Here is a 15775-nt window from a genome sequence, read left to right as displayed (position 1 = left end):
ATACTGTTCTTCCTAAAATTACACTCAAGGCTATCTTTATTTGCCTGTCCCCTTGACACTTCTTCAATCCCAACAAAAAAGGAGAAAAACAGCAGTGACTCTTCAATTTCAGCACCATCAAGCATTCTGAAACAGAGGCTCAGAGAGTGCTTTCGTGACACTCCTGGAAAATGTAGGCAGGATTTCCGCCATAACACCTGCCTCCCACTGCTGGCTATATTATTCTGCTCATACAAGTTTAACTTCCTGAGTCTGACTCATATACCCTCCACCCCTGCCTTTTGGTGACATATTAGAAGGGCCACCATTTGACTGAAAAGCACACCTGACTAGATCTGCCGAAGAAGAAAGAGACAGTGATGCACAACCCTCATTGAGGTCAGAAATGTGCTTGGCAGCTCTTCCTTATGAGGGAAGCAAGCAGGAAAAGAGGGTTTCTGTTGCTTCTTTAAAAAAAAAAAAAAAAAAAAAATATTGGCATGAAATTAAGAAACACTTTCATGAAGGGGAAATATTGATAGGATGATAGGTGGCTAGATAAAGAGATAATGATGGTGAACCCTGAGATGGATGCTAAGAGAGATATCATAGTTCCATCCATTTGCTAGCAGGTTTCATGGTGCCATTGTTTTTAGTAGTTGAATAATACTCTATTGTGTAAATGTGCCACATTTTCTCTATCTGTTCTTCAGCCGAGGCACCTCTAGGTTCTTTTCAGTTTCTGGCTATGACAAATAAAGCTGTTATGAACATAGTTAAGCAAGTGTCCTTGTGGTAGGGTGGAGCATCTTTTGGGTATATGCCCAAGAATGCCATAGCTGGGTATTGAGGTCTCAATTTTCTGAGAAATTGACAAGTTGACTTTTCAACGTGGTTGTAGAAGTTTGCACTCCCACCGGCAATGGAGGAGTAATCCCCTTGCTCTACCTCCAGCATGAGCTGGTGCTTAAGTTTTTTATTTTAGCCATTCTGGTGGATATAGGGACCAACCAGCTAAACATTAGGTAGAGCTTAGGGAATCAGGTGGAAGAAGGAAAGGAAGAATTGAAGCAGCCAGAAAGACTAAGGACACCACAAGAAAACCTACAGAATCAACTAACCTAGGCACATACGGGCTCACTGAGACTGAACCACCAACCAGACAGCATACATGGGATAGACCCAGGTCCCCTGCATATATATAACACAGGTACAGGTTGGTCTTCATGTGGAACTCCTAACAGAGGAGCACAGGTTATCTCTGACTCTATTGCCTGCCTTTGGATCCCTTTCTCCTAACTGTGCTGCCTTGTCTAGCCACAATATGAGAAGATATGCCTATTCCTGCAGCAACTTGACATGCCAAGGTGGGTTGATATCCATGGGAGGCTTCCCCTGCTCTCAGAAGAAAGGGAGAAAAGAGAGGGAAGGGAAGAAGAGAGGGAGGGACTGAGGGGATAGGAGATATGGGAAGCTGTAATCAGGATTTAAAGTTAATTAATTAATACATTAATGAAAAAAGAAAAATGTAATGGGCAGACAGATAGAAATAGGTGATAACGATAGATAGATAGATAGATAGATAGATAGATAGATAGATAGATAGATAATCTTTCTTCCAGCAATACTTTCTCTGCAATGTAGGGGGTACTTTCATTCTTATCAGCCTAGACTTTAAGCAAATGATTACAATGCTATCACTGTGTATAGTCTTTTGATTTGAATGAGAAGTTTTTTTAATATAAAGAATTATCAACTCATAATGGGTAAACGTAAAGTAGATAAGTAAGTGGTTGTCAGGGCTATAGGTAGGAGAAAAGAAAAGGATTTGATTTAAAAGAATGTATTTTAGCCGTAATATGAATAAGTTAGGAAGGGTATTTAAGATTTGCAATATGCCCGAGCCAGAGAGGTGACTCAGCAGTTAAAAGCACTTACTGCTCTTACAGATCACCAAGCTTCAGTTCCCAGCACCTAACATGGTGGCTCACAACCATTTATGACTTGAGGTCCTGGGATCCAGAGTTGTCTATGGCCTCTGTAGGGACCAGACATGCACCAGACATGGTATACATACATGGAAACAGGCAAAACACTCATACACATAAAATAAAAAAAAAATAAAATAAATCTTTTTTTTGAAAAAGAAAAAACATATGTCTTTATTTCTTTGAAATATATTGAAACTATGTTTGTATGCCAGATGTTCTTAAATCTGAGTTATTTTATCATAATGATGAACCAACAAGAATATTTTAAGATCGATTGTTCTTATTGAATGGTTACCAATTTAACACTTGTTTCTGTCTGACCTATTTGGTGAACTCTCAGCTATGTGTGGCTGAATTAAAGTAACTACCCTTACAGAGCTAGACTATGATTTACCCAACTACACTGGAAATGTTCTGTGGACAAGTGTGCTCAGAAGCTGCAGTGTTGCAGAACTCAGAGAGGAAGTATTTTTGTCACTGAAGAAAGTTCTAGATGCTCAGATTCTTAGTAACAATCATCTTGAGGTTTCCCTTTCTCTAAGGTCCCTGGTTTACTTTTCTCAGTATGAGGTGTCCTTGCAGTTTCTGGGCCTACCTTGCATCAGAAGGTAACAGCTGTGACTGTCTGTTCCTGGGCTGGAGGCAGAGCTTGAGTGTTCCTCTGGGATGTTGCACAACTACATAGCTTAAAGTCTGTCTGCATTCCTCAAAGGCTCAACATTGGCCTGGAGCCAGCTGTCTAGGAGAGACTGTGGGAGACATCTAAAAGGCCAGCCGCAGCAGGGAAGGCCATGGAGAGAAGGGTTGAGAGCTCCTTTTCCACTAACCTAGTTTGCCAGTAACCTAGAAAGACAGGAGTACATTTGATCATCTCAGGACAGAACTCTTTTTGAGCATTTAATCAAAAAACAAGGAGGGATTTGCATAAATTCCTTTTAATTCACTATATTCTTGTTGCACTGACTCTATTTAAAATATATTTTAGATTAAGAATTTAGAGTGTCTTCTGAATTTTCTTAATATACATTTTACAGGAAAAATAAATCATTTTATCTCTTTTTTTAAACAATCAATCTATACTAACTCTAGGAGAGGCATAATGTCATGGAGAACAAATGTAACACACATGCTCATAAAATAACTCAATGGACTGTTCACAGTTTTTAATGAAATGAAAACCTACTTTGCAAAATTGGGCTTCGAAATGAATATGTTCATTCATGTCATCAATTATTACTTCCTTCTATTTTTACCTCAACCCCAAAAGGTGCCATCTGACTGGGAGAGAGTGTCCTTCCAACAGACCAGCCAAGCAAGCCCTGATTTGAAGACAAGTCCCCAGAATGGTGCCTCATTCCCTTCTTCTGGGGGATATGGCCAGGGGTCCCTGATAGCCGATGAGGAGTCTCAGGAGTTTGATGACCTGATATTTGCATTAAAAACTGGTATGTATGTGAGATTAGAAGTGGGCTGTCCTGCGGGGTTACTTTATGTCCCTTCCCATGCAGAAGCACTGTCACCCTTGGTACACTCCCATTCCCATGACCCAGTTGTGATCCCAGTCAAACCAAGGATATCTTGTTCCTCACATCAAATATTACACAGCCTAAAAATAACTTATAATTTGCTTTTAAGGAAGAAAACAACATGCTCTAACTAAATGTAAATATCTATGTCCTAAAAACCCAACTAGAACGCTAAGATCTTAGGAAGTCAAATTCAGTATAAGGACACTCACTGAGTTTTGTTCTGATCTGCAAAAATTGACATCATTTATGGGGAATGATTTTTAGATACTTTCAGAAGCAGTGAACATTTTATGTATCTGCAGATTCCAAAGGGTCAAAATCACATGCTATATTTCATTGATGTGTGCATGTGTGCATGTGTGTGTGTGTGTGTGTGTGATGTGCATGCATATGTGTGAGTGTGTATGTTTTAGTTCTACTCAATCTGTAACCCTAGTGAGTAATTCATATACAGAGAGAAATAAGATCCTCAAGACCCCAGCTCAGTAGCACATCACCTAGAAATGGAGAAAGTGAGAAAGTAAGAAAGCTGACTGAAGGCCACGTGCTCCAGGCAAAAATTACTGATGGGTATCATCCTTTTTAGTGAGTAAATGTCCACACTAATGGTTATGTGATCTCTCTACCACTCTTAACAAATACCCGAGGAAGCAACCTGCTTCCACCAATCTGGTGCCACCTTGCATATTTCTAACCTCCTAGTGCCCATTCAGTTTCTGAAAATACCAGTGAATTATACCACTGACTAGGTCAGAGTGAGTCTTCATGATCTAATGGTCTTATTAAATGACCTTACAAAAACCTGAGAGGCATGCTTTGCTAGTAGACTAAGTTTGCTCTCAGCCTGGTCAAACTGGCAGTCAAGATTGGCCATCACAGTATTATAGGTTACATGCTTCATTTGCCATGACTCTGTTATAAATATTAAAAATATAATCATTAAATAATTTTAGAGTTTTTTCAAATTGTGTAAGCAGTTTTTAAACGTTTTCTTTCTCAGAAAAAAAATTCGAACTGTTGCTATTGTAAACATGCCAACAAACTTTAAAAAACAAGAAAATACATCCCCAAAGAGGAAGTTTTTTAAATACCTATTTTAAAATGTTTCAATATAAAATAGCTTGATCTTTCTATAAAGGTATGTTGCTTTGCTAAAATGCTTTTGTCCTCACAAAGTAAAACTCTTATGTCTTGAGAATAACTCTAAAATCCCAGGGACTATATCTTGTTTTGTATTTCATATCAGTATCTCATAATTAAAGAAATCATGAGACCACAAAGTAGATCACTGCTTCCCGGTGTCTCCCTGTGCTCACACCCAGAATGTCACATGGCCCTCAATCCCTTTTGAGAAGCACCAAATTCTACTGAGACACAGCAGAACTCAGCCCTATGCACTCTACTGGTTGGTGCTCATCCGCCGGTGGGGAGAACCTTCGAATCATGAATGACTAAATGGATAAAAACATGAAATCTGCAACTGCTGGAGAGGACCATGCATGAGAGTTAAAGAAAATAAAATAGGTCAAGAAGGAAGTTATAGTTTTGGGACCAAGGGAGGAAGCTGTCTCAGCTGAAGAATATGTAGGTTTTAAATAGGGAAGGGATGGAGGAAGAACTTTACACATTGAAATAGCTAAACAAAGCTTTCACTCTTAGCAGCGTGCACTGCTGGTTCATGAAGAACAGTGTTAGAGTGGAGTAGAAACCGTGGACCACGTGACCTGACACAGCCTGACTTGCACGTTGTTGCACTGTTAGTAATGCAGTGTAATTCTGGAAATGAATGTCAGTGAACATCCTCCTTGAACTTCTTGTAGCCGTTCCTCTAGGGGACAATCCCCTGCCTGGGTGCATTGAGAAAACTATAGATTGACAGTTCAAATGTCATCTTGACAGTTGTAGAGAGATATAAAAAGATGCACTTACTGAGTTTAACCTTGCATTTCTGGACTATATTTAGTAACAACTTCCTTTAGGGGGTGCAGAACCTCTGCTGCTGTTTAGCATACCGTTAGCATGCTGTTTGGCAGTCATAAATTATGGGGCATTTATAGTGGATCACGGAGGGTTTTTGAGGAAAAATGACTTTTACAAAAGTATAAAATGTAAATTACAAGCAGTATCAAGAAGGATGGCAAGAGATCAGAGTGGGCCAGGGTGGGAGGCTAAGACCTTACATGGAAAAGGTCAAGAAGAACACAAGAGGGCTCCGGGGGAGGAACCCAGGACAGATGGAGATTGGCTTCTTACCTGGGTGAGCAGTTCAGAGATTCCCTAGCAAAGAGATTTCCTTTGCTGAAGGAAACCAGTGCATTTCTCATGAATATTCATAAAGTTTGAGTCACAAGCGAAGGACGAAGGTAGAAGACAACATTTGAACTACACCAGGGCAGAGATCTTGTTGGTAACTCTGGGGATTATTAAATTTGAATTAAGAGAGTGGAAAAAAAGAGAAGAAAGGAAAAGAAAGGAAGAGAGAAGTTAGAGCAAGGGGGAAGGAAAGAGAAAGGAAGGGAGACAGAAATATATGCCAGATAATGCTTGCAACTAAGTCAAAAGGGAAGAGGGTCCCACAGAGAAATTCGAGCAAATACAAGAGACAGCTAAAAAAAAGAAAAGCGTTTTAAGGAGAATGGACTAACTAGCTATGTAAAACACTGAGGAGAGGTGAGACTGAGTGGAGGTTTGGGCACATTAGTTCCCAGCTCTGTATACAGTGTCATTACATTGTTATGCTCAAACACTAAAGTACGATGAATTCTTGGGCATAATTAAATTAGGTCTGGGAACTATATATATATAACAGCTACTGAGTGTATTTGGTTCAGGAATCCATGGAATGACTTGCTTAGAGATTTAGCTTAGCATGCCACAGAGTTTCCTAAACGCATTGGGGAAAGCATATTTTGAGAGCTCAAAATGGCAATTTCTAACAGTGGTTTTCTGTATTATTAGAAAAGATACTATAATAACCAGACATCAGCCCCTGGACGCATTCCATCATAAGATATGGTCAAATAAAGGAGCCGCCCACATGCTGTCTGGCTACAGTAGAATTCATCGTTGACCTGTAGTTTAGACTTGGCCTACCAAAGTGTTTTGCTCGACTCCCATTTTAACATTTCTGAGCAAATATTAAAACTGTAGAGATACCATACATAAGTCTAGGAGAAAAAGAAGGCTAACAACATGGATTTTAAAATAATCAAGATGTTAGAATACAAAGAAATGTATTATTATACATATATGCCTTCACCTGTTGTTCTTATCTGCATCATCTCCACTTCTTCCCTTTTGCTAAACCCCTTCCCTCCCAATTCTTCCCTCTCATCTGCCTTCATGGCATGTATATTCCATTTCCCTGTGCTTTCTCCCCTTTCTGCAGACTTCTCCCTTCTTTGTTCCATTTCCATACACATACTAGCATCACTTAATGGACTCAATGGGTTGAAAAAGAGAACTTGGACGGATACTGGTAGGAGTTGGGAGGAAGGGAATAGAAGGATATTCACACTTTAGTTTACTGTCACCTGGTTGTTGACTACACCATAACTGTCACATGATATACAAGTTTGGATGATTTAAATTTGTGCCAAGTTTCATATTTATTTTGTAGACAGTGCTGAACCCTTTCAAAGACCAAGTTTGATAACTAAAGACCAAGAAAGAACCATTTAGAATTGCCAGTACATGAGCCAGGATCACAAGATTGAATGGTATCTTTATTCTGTGGCTGTCCCATAGTGTGATGTGGCCCCTCAGGACAAGTCAGATCTTCACCCAACACCTGAATCTATAAAACAGAGTAACCATCACCTTCTTCTTAACTGTGCACAGTAATTGACTGAGAAGATAGGGCGCATAAGATTCATGTAAATTGTTGCTTCTAGTTTTTTGTAGTTTCCCATTCTCTCTACCAAAAAGCTGTTGTTGCCTTTAGTCACTGGGATTTTCCTGAATTCTTAGCCTAAAGTATTAGGACTAAAATACTTTCCAGAAAATCACAAGGCAGATTACATCTTAGACTGTTTATGATAGCTAATTTTGATTGATTACAAAATGTCTAGACTAGTCAAGCACAAGACAGGATGTGACTAGGATGGTGTTTTCAGAGGTGGTTCCATCATGAGGTCTGCCTGATTCCTAATCCAATAGTACCACTAAGAGATAGTAAAGGCAGGAGGTAGAGCCTAGAGGTCGGGAAATGGGGCATGTGCTGGGGCTGCATTTAACCCTGCCCCTTGATCTTCATAGACAACAGTCAGTCCTCCACCACAGTGAGGTTTTACTAAAGAACATGAGGCCGAGTGACAGACTGAAATGCCTGAAACCATGAACCAAACGAATTGTGCACCTTGAGTTTTCTCTATTTCTCAGTGCAATTTCTTATGCGTTTAGTGACATAAAGATTGAGTAAACTAACATTCAATGAATAGCAAAGAGATGGTTTCTACCCCATCATTCTGTGCCATACTTATGTGTAGCACATGCCCTGTCCACCCACCAGTGAGGACTTAGAGTCAGAGGAATCAGAGTGTTGTACATTCAAATAGGAAAGAAGTTGAAAGGAGGAGGTGTGAGTCACTTAGATATGATTAACTCTGTAGGTGACTAGATCTAGAGCCAATTCTTCCACCTCTTAGGGCCTTGAATGCTGAACCAGTTGTCAGTACAGAGAATACCTTCTTGAGTACCTTATCATGGTGGACATCAAATTCGTCATAGTATTTACAGCAGGCAGAGATGAAATGGAGGGTTGGCACCTGTTACATCATTCCGCCTGCTTTTCTTTGATGCTAATTGTAGGGTTCTTACCATTTCTCTCTAGTTGGTCACATGCTGACAAGTTCTCTTATTCATCTCCTTCTTGCCCAAATTAACCTGGTCACCTTCTCTTTATCCAATGGCCACCATCTGATGAGCTCACTGGAATTCTTTTTAAATGGATCCCCCAGCTCTCTGTCATATAAACAAAGAAGTCTGAACCCTTTGTTCTCTGAAAGCCTAGAGGTAAATCTCAGTGTTGGCCTCTGGAGTCTCTGACCTTGTTCTTTCCTTATTTTCTTTGTTTCTGTGTATATATGCCCCAAGTTGCCTTATCTTGTTTTTTTGGTTTGTTAAGGGAAAGAGAAGTAAAATTTTGTTGTTGAATGATAAGTATTTTAATATTATTACATTACTAAAACTTTTAAGTGTATTGTCTATGGAAAGTGTATTTAAGTGTATTAGACTATGGAAATAGTCTAGTCTTTAGCTTAAGAAAAGATTTTACAGGTTTTTGTTAGACGTGTTTTTCTTTTATGACGAATATGCATTATCTGTAGGAGACTATGAAATTTGACATCCAAATCAGAGCAATTGGGGAGGATTAAAGCAGGAAGCTGTTTTTTGTTTGTTTGTTTGTTTGTTTGTTTTTTATAGAGATTGAAGGGGCACTACAATTCAGAGTTATTCAGAGGGCTAGATCAGACACTAAAATGAAAAAGTATTCTCTTTCTCTGTTTCTCTGCCTCTGTGTCTGTGTGTGTGTCTGTCTCTGTCTCTTTGTCTCTTTCTCCCTCCCTCCCTACCTCCCTCCCTCACTTCTCCTCCTCTACCTCCCTCCTCCTCTCCTCCTCTCCCGCTCCTTCCCCACTCATCTCTTCCCCTTTTCTCCTCCTCTTTCCCCTTCCCTTCTTCCCCTACTCTGAAAAAACATTTTTAAAAAATAAAATTTAAAAAAAGAAAAATAAACAAAATACCACTAAGACACAAACAGACAAACAATAAAACAAAACAAACACATAAAAAAACCTGGGGTCCATTTTGTGTTGGTCAACTACCTTTGGACATGGGGGGCTGACCTGGAACGTGATTAATGTACCCAGAGATGCTCCACTGGAGAAAACTACTTCCCTTTTTCCCATAAAATCGAGAGTAGTTCTTAGTTAGGAGTAGCACTTTTTGGCTACTTCCCCTTCTCCATGCTGAGATTTTGTTTGGTTTGAACTTGTTGGATCCTGTGCAAACTGCCACCATCTCTGGAAGCTTGTGTGTGTGTTAGCCCTGTTTTATCTGAACAATACTGTTTCCTTAGAATCATCTAACACATCTGGGTCTCGCAGTCTTTCTACTTTCTTGTTCACATAAGTCCTGAGCTTCGAAGGAAAGGGCTTGATAAAGACAACTCACTTAGGGCTGAGGGTTTCAAAGTCTCTCATGCTTTGCTTATTGCCCAGGTGTGGGTATCTGTTAATTCCCACCTTCTGCAAGAAGATGGGAATTCCATTAGCAGAATAATAGTAGGAAGCTTTCCCCTAGACACTATAACCCATCTAGTATCTGGGGTGTGGCCACTTTCATAGTGTTAGGTATGGGTTTCATCTCATGGAATGGACTTTAAATCTAATTTTTAAAAGGTAATTGGTTATACCCATAACACTTGTGCCTCATGATCTTCTGGGCTCCTCCAAGGACTTGGGTCACTTCTCCAGCTCTGCCTTTTGTAGCACACAGCTTGTCTTCTAGGCTCCAGCTGACTGTACTCCACTGCTGCTGCTGTTCTTGGTGGTCATCTCATGGGACTAGCATCTCAAAAATACTGCTGTCTTCCACTGCATTTGAACTGCACTTTCACAAATAGCCTCTCATAGGCTTTTTTTGCATGGTGCTAAGGCTCAACTTCACTACATGACCCCTTCAGTCCTGGGCCTTCAACTGCCACTGAGGCATCACCTTCACCAGTGACCTCTCCTGGTGTTCCGTGCCCCTTTTCAAGTCCCCTTTGCCCATGAAAGAGACACGTGAGGCAGTGTTCGGGTAGTGACTACAACGAGGCTTTATTCTTGTATCAGCTGAAGCGGAAGACCCCAAGCCCAGGAAAGGCACTGCTATATGTACCCTAGAGTGGTGTGTTCACTTCTGATTGGCTGTTCACTCATTACCCATAATACGCCCCGGGATGGGCAGTGACTTTGGTGCACTTTTGCCTTTTGCACCTGCGCAGTTAGTTGTTTACTTGTGGGAGCACAGGATGTCCGCTCCATCTTGTAATGGCGAATGTTGTCACGATCACCTCGGCTCCTATCATCCTGGCCTCTCACAGAGCCAAGCATCAGCTTCATGATTCAAAACCAGTACTATCTGGGTGACTCTTATACATTACAAAGTCTGACTGCCAACAGGAGGTATAACAGTAGCTGCCTCTGGAACACAGCTTCTCTAGGCTCTCAGGAAACACTTCCCAGAAGATTTCACCTTAGTGATGCTGGTCTCTTCTTAATCACTGCTAACTTCTTAGTTCCAGATAAACAGCATCAATTGTCTCAGTAATGCAAAGGTTTCACTTTTGTAGCTCTGGTATCTTGTTAATCACAGATGATTCTAAAGCCTCAGCTAACCAAAACCACATAATCGTCACAATCGAAACAGCAGTGGCCATGTTACGAGTCTTTAATCTTCCATTGAAATCTCTGAAGCCAGGCCTCTATTGTTTGTACTGTTCTCAACATTATTTTACAAGCTCCTACAGAACATCCCACAGAGTTCTTAACATCCCAATGGCTCTTCTACCTCAAAGTTCCAAAATCCTTCCACAGTCCTTCCAAGAACATGGCGGGCTGTTACAGGAATACCCAACTCCTGGTACCAGTTTGTCTTAGTCAGGGTTTGTATTCCTGCACAACACATCATGACCAAGAAGCAAGTTGGGAAGGAAAGGGTTTATTCAACTTACATTTCCACATTGCTGTTCATCACCAAAGGAAGTCAGGACAGGAACTCATACAAGGCAGAAACTTGGAGGCGGGAGCTAATGCAGAGGTCATGGAGGGATGTTATTTGCTGGCTTGCTTCCCCTGGTTTGCTCAGCTTGCTTTCTTATAAAAACCAGGACTACAAGCCCAGGGGTGGCACCACCCATAATGGGCCCTTGCCCCTTGATCACTAATTGAGAAAATGCCTTACAGCTGGATCTCATGGAGGCATTTCTCAAGGGAGGCTCCTTTCTCTGTGATAACTCCAGCGTGTATCAAGTTGACACACAAAACTAGCCAGTACACCCTTCCATAGAAGATCCTGTCCTCCCCACTGGTTGTTTGCTAACTACCTAGCCTCTGTGATCATTCAGACTGAGACACATATCAACTTAAAACTTAAAAGCTAACATCCACATATAGGAGAAAACAGTCAATATTTGTCTTTTTGGAGTCTGGGTTCCCTTACTCATAATGATAAATTCTAACTCCAGCCATTTACATTCAAATTTCATAGTTCATTTTTCTTAACAGTAGAATAATATTCTATTATATAAATGTGCCATATTTTCATTCGCCATCCATCAGTTCATGGACGTCTAAGCTGTTTTCAATTTCTGGTGATTATGAATAGAGCAAGAACGAACTTGGGTTGAGCAAGTAGTCCTGCCATAGATGTATAGTCTGTTGGGTATATGCCTAAAAGTTGGATCTTGAGGTAGATCTATTCCTAGCTTCCTAAGAAACCTCAGCACTGAATTCCACAGTGACTGTACCGACTTTTACTCCCGCCACAAATGAATAAGTGTCCCCTTCCCTGCATTATTGCCAGCGTTGTTGTCATTTGATTTATTGATCCTGGCAGCAGTTGCTGGGATAAGATGAAATATCAAAGTAGTTTTACTTGTATTTCCCTGAAGAATAAGGATATTCATCCATTTTTAAGCATTTCTCAGCCATTTGTGTGCATCTTTTGAGAAATCTCTGAAAAGGATGTCAGTGAAGACCCCTGCACTTGGGATCTGCACCAAAAGGCCCAGTCCCAAGGTGATGCAGGTGGACTCAAAGCCTGGTTTCAGAATACACATCATAAAGATATACCAAACACCCATAATGCACCAAGTACTTGGTATAAGTATGAGCCAGAACAATGGGAAGGATGTAATACAGGCCAGGAATTAAAGGCAGCACCTGAACTGATCTTCATAGAATAGCACAGGCAGCCATGTGAAGGGGACAGAAAATTACAAGTGCATCCACCAGAGGTGGTACAAAGGGAATAACATTGAGACACAAACAGGAAAACCAGACATGAGAGAAAACAACAACAACAACAACAAAAACCTGGAAAGAGCCAGGGGATCTGAACACCTTATGTGATATAGAAATGTAGGAAGGAGGCACAGGGTGTGACTGATAAGATTAAGAGAAGTAGGGCTTAGCTAGGAGTTGGCATAGGCTCCTGGTTCTTTCTCCACACAGGTTATTCTGAGGCTAAGAATAACCCATAGCTACCAGCAGAATTACATTCTCCCCCTCACAGAGAGGGACTTAGTACCTACTGTGGCCACTGGCTTCTTACTTGGCTTCCATTCTGTGAAGCTGAATGGCCATCAGAAGGGAAAGCACTGGAAGCTGTTGCCTGGTAATTGGTACCAGCACACTCCGTGACCACATCTGTATTCTCTTTCTCTCTCACTGAGTGTGTGCGTGCGTGCATGCGTGCATGTGTATGTAGAAAAGGAAAATAAGCAAGAGTTAATATAGTCCCCACATACTGAAGAAAAAAAAAAACAAGTATTGGCCTAGTATAGTTTTAAATTATTTTGTACTGTTGAAGAAAAGGTAGTACTAGGAAAAAAAACTTTAAAACAGAAGTTGGAGGTGTTGTATGCAGCTAGCTTCCTGGGTTTCCAACGAGAATGTTTTGGCACTATGTTATATACATGCCTTTGTTTTGGAGTCAGTCTGCAGCCCCAGTTGTCTTGGAGCACTGAGAGGTACATCACATGACCTCCTCCCTACAAGTCTACCTTTTTTGTCAGACTAAGGAGCAACATTGACCATACCCCCCATGGGGTGAGAGGACTCAGTAGAATTCAAAGGGTTGGTTGGTGGTTATGTTTTCTACCCCATTGATGAAAATGTCTATGAGCTTGCCTGACTCTCTATTTTGGTAAGCCCTTAGCTGAGAAATCATATTCTCTATTATAAATTTTACCTGTCCATCACATGACAACAAGGAAAAGAGCTAGAGAAAGCCAAGTGTGGTGGCTCACTCTTGTAATCTCAGCCTGAGGCAAGAGGGTTGCTGTGAATTTAAGGCCAGCCTGGGCTACAGAATGAGACACTGTTTCAGAACAAAACAAAAACATGAGCAACCAGAAGTTCTATCTCCAGAAATCGATTTCTACACTGGGCATGGTGACCCATGCCTTTAATCCTAATATTTAGGAAGCAGAGGCAGGCTTTGTGGGTTCGAAGTCAGCCTAGTCTACAAAGAGAGTCCAGGGTAGCAAGGGCTCTGTTATACAGAGAAACCCTATCTCAGGAAAAACAAACAAAAAACAAAACAACAACAATAACAAAAAAAAACCCAACAACAACAAAAAGAAAGAAATCAACTTCTACTTTTAAAAGCTACAAAGTTGTGTCAATTTAAAATATTCCATAATTTTGTTATTTGTTGTTTATTCCAAATAATAGCCTGGACTCTTACTAATTTAGAAATAAGATGTTTTAGTTTAATATAACTTGATCATTAAGAATTTATTACACTAATAGCCTGGGTTTACGTGTTTATTCTTTCTGATTCCAGGTGCTGGTCTCAGTGTCAGTGACAATGAATCTGGTCAAGGAAGCCAGGAGGGAGGCACCTTGACTGACTCCCAGATTGTGGAGCTCAGAAGAATACCCATCGCTGACACCCACCTCTGAAAGCCCAATTAACACTATCCAGTAGAAAAAGGACACGTCTCCTCATTGCTTGGCTTTTATACTAAACTCTGTAGGCACTGACAGTCATGTAGTAGTGGCCTGCATATCATACTGAGTGAGTAACACAGAAGTGATTGTTATGTCTGGAATATACATTGCTTAGTGTTTGTGCAGCTTAAAAAAGACTGTTATAATAAAAGATCTGATCATTCCTGTTACAAGTTACAAGGATGCACATCCTCCAAAAATATTAGTATTTTAGTATATAATTTATATATTAGTCATTTTTTTAATCATATGAACTTGACTAACACTGTTTAATGAAAATAATCATCAATAAAAGGATTAGAATCCAAGTGGTATCATCCAGCCTCATTACTTATGAATAAATATGTGTGTGGACAAAAAGACAGTTTGTATCTAGATGTCAGGCACCTGACTCCCCCAGAAGTGGTTGAAGGGCTCCAACGTCCACACTTCTCTCCATCTGATGATTTTGAGTCCTGAAAGCTCTGTCTGGCCTGGGAGTGATGCTGCACCTGAGAGTGGGGCCCTGAGGTTGCGATGGTCTTTTTCACAGCAAGATAGATTTCTGCTCTCAACAAACTTAAGGTTCTGAACACTTTCCAAAATGAATGTTCTGTCCTCAGTTAAAAATAACTCTACCACACTCCCTCACGAAACTGAGAAGAGGCCCATTCAAACAGTACAGTTTGTTTTGGAGAAAATTTTCTCAGTTTGTGATTTTTTTTAGTCTTTCTTTGTCTTGGAATGAGAGATGAGGAAATCTCTCCCATAACAGTGCTGTAATCAAGATGACTTCGTTTTCTGTGTTTCCAGAAGACGTGCTGGAAGGAGAACAAAGTTGCTCTGAGGAGTGCTCTGTGACCTTTCATTTTGGAGCTCTTAGATATTTTTTAAGAAAACTAACCTTCATCCCAAAGGGGGGGGGAGTGACATTATTAAAAATTTAAGAAACTTTCCTCTCTTCATGACTTCAATTAAAGCACCACAGTGTGCCATCTGGGTGTCAAACAGTCAAAGCTGGTTGTATGCTATATTAAAACTGCATTGTGTTATTGATCATGATTGACATTTGTTTTCTTCTCAGTGCTCCTCATATCCTTCTTACATTGCACTCTGATAAGCACATTGTTTTTATAAGTGGAAGGTAAAAACTCCACAACAAAATCAAAAGAGTATGTAAAGTAGAGACACCATCTCTGTTGGACTACAGTCCCTTTTAAGAACTTTAGAAAATATGGTATTAAAACTAAGTTAACCTGGAAGTGACAAGTTTATCATCCTTCAACTGGAGCATTGCCCAGCTCTCTGTCTCATGATCGGATGGATGCAACTGCCAAATAGGGTTTAAATCCACAACGAGGAAGGTGGAGTGTTATAAACTAATGGGCATTTGATGTCACCAGACTTCACTGGGCTTGGTGTTGGATGAGGAGAGTTCGACACATTTCATGCACCAGGCATCTCACTGACATTTTTTCTCAGAGTCCTAGAACTCACACTCTCTCCAAAGGTAATTATCAGTTACTATTCTAACTTTTCTCCATGCTTTCAGAATTTGCGAAAATGTAGATAGGGT

General features: G+C 40.4%; 1 protein-coding gene across 1 annotated transcript in view; it reads left to right on the top strand.

Moving 5' to 3' along the window:
• Nucleotides 1-14528, top strand: part of Adgrv1 (adhesion G protein-coupled receptor V1) — a 514991-nt gene extending 500463 nt beyond the window's left edge. Inside the window, exons 89-90 of the mRNA XM_076927075.1 lie at nucleotides 3238-3415; nucleotides 14054-14528. Coding sequence (XP_076783190.1) covers nucleotides 3238-3415; nucleotides 14054-14172 — 297 coding nt within the window. The 3' untranslated portion in view covers nucleotides 14173-14528. The remainder of the gene's footprint in view (nucleotides 1-3237; nucleotides 3416-14053) is intronic.
• Nucleotides 14529-15775: the final 1247 nt, after the last annotated feature.

This window comes from Arvicanthis niloticus, chromosome 29 (genome assembly GCF_011762505.2).
Source record: "Arvicanthis niloticus isolate mArvNil1 chromosome 29, mArvNil1.pat.X, whole genome shotgun sequence".
NCBI lineage: Eukaryota > Metazoa > Chordata > Mammalia > Rodentia > Muridae > Arvicanthis > Arvicanthis niloticus.
Note: the sequence above shows the minus strand (reverse complement) of the source record. Positions and strands in the feature narration are given on the sequence as shown.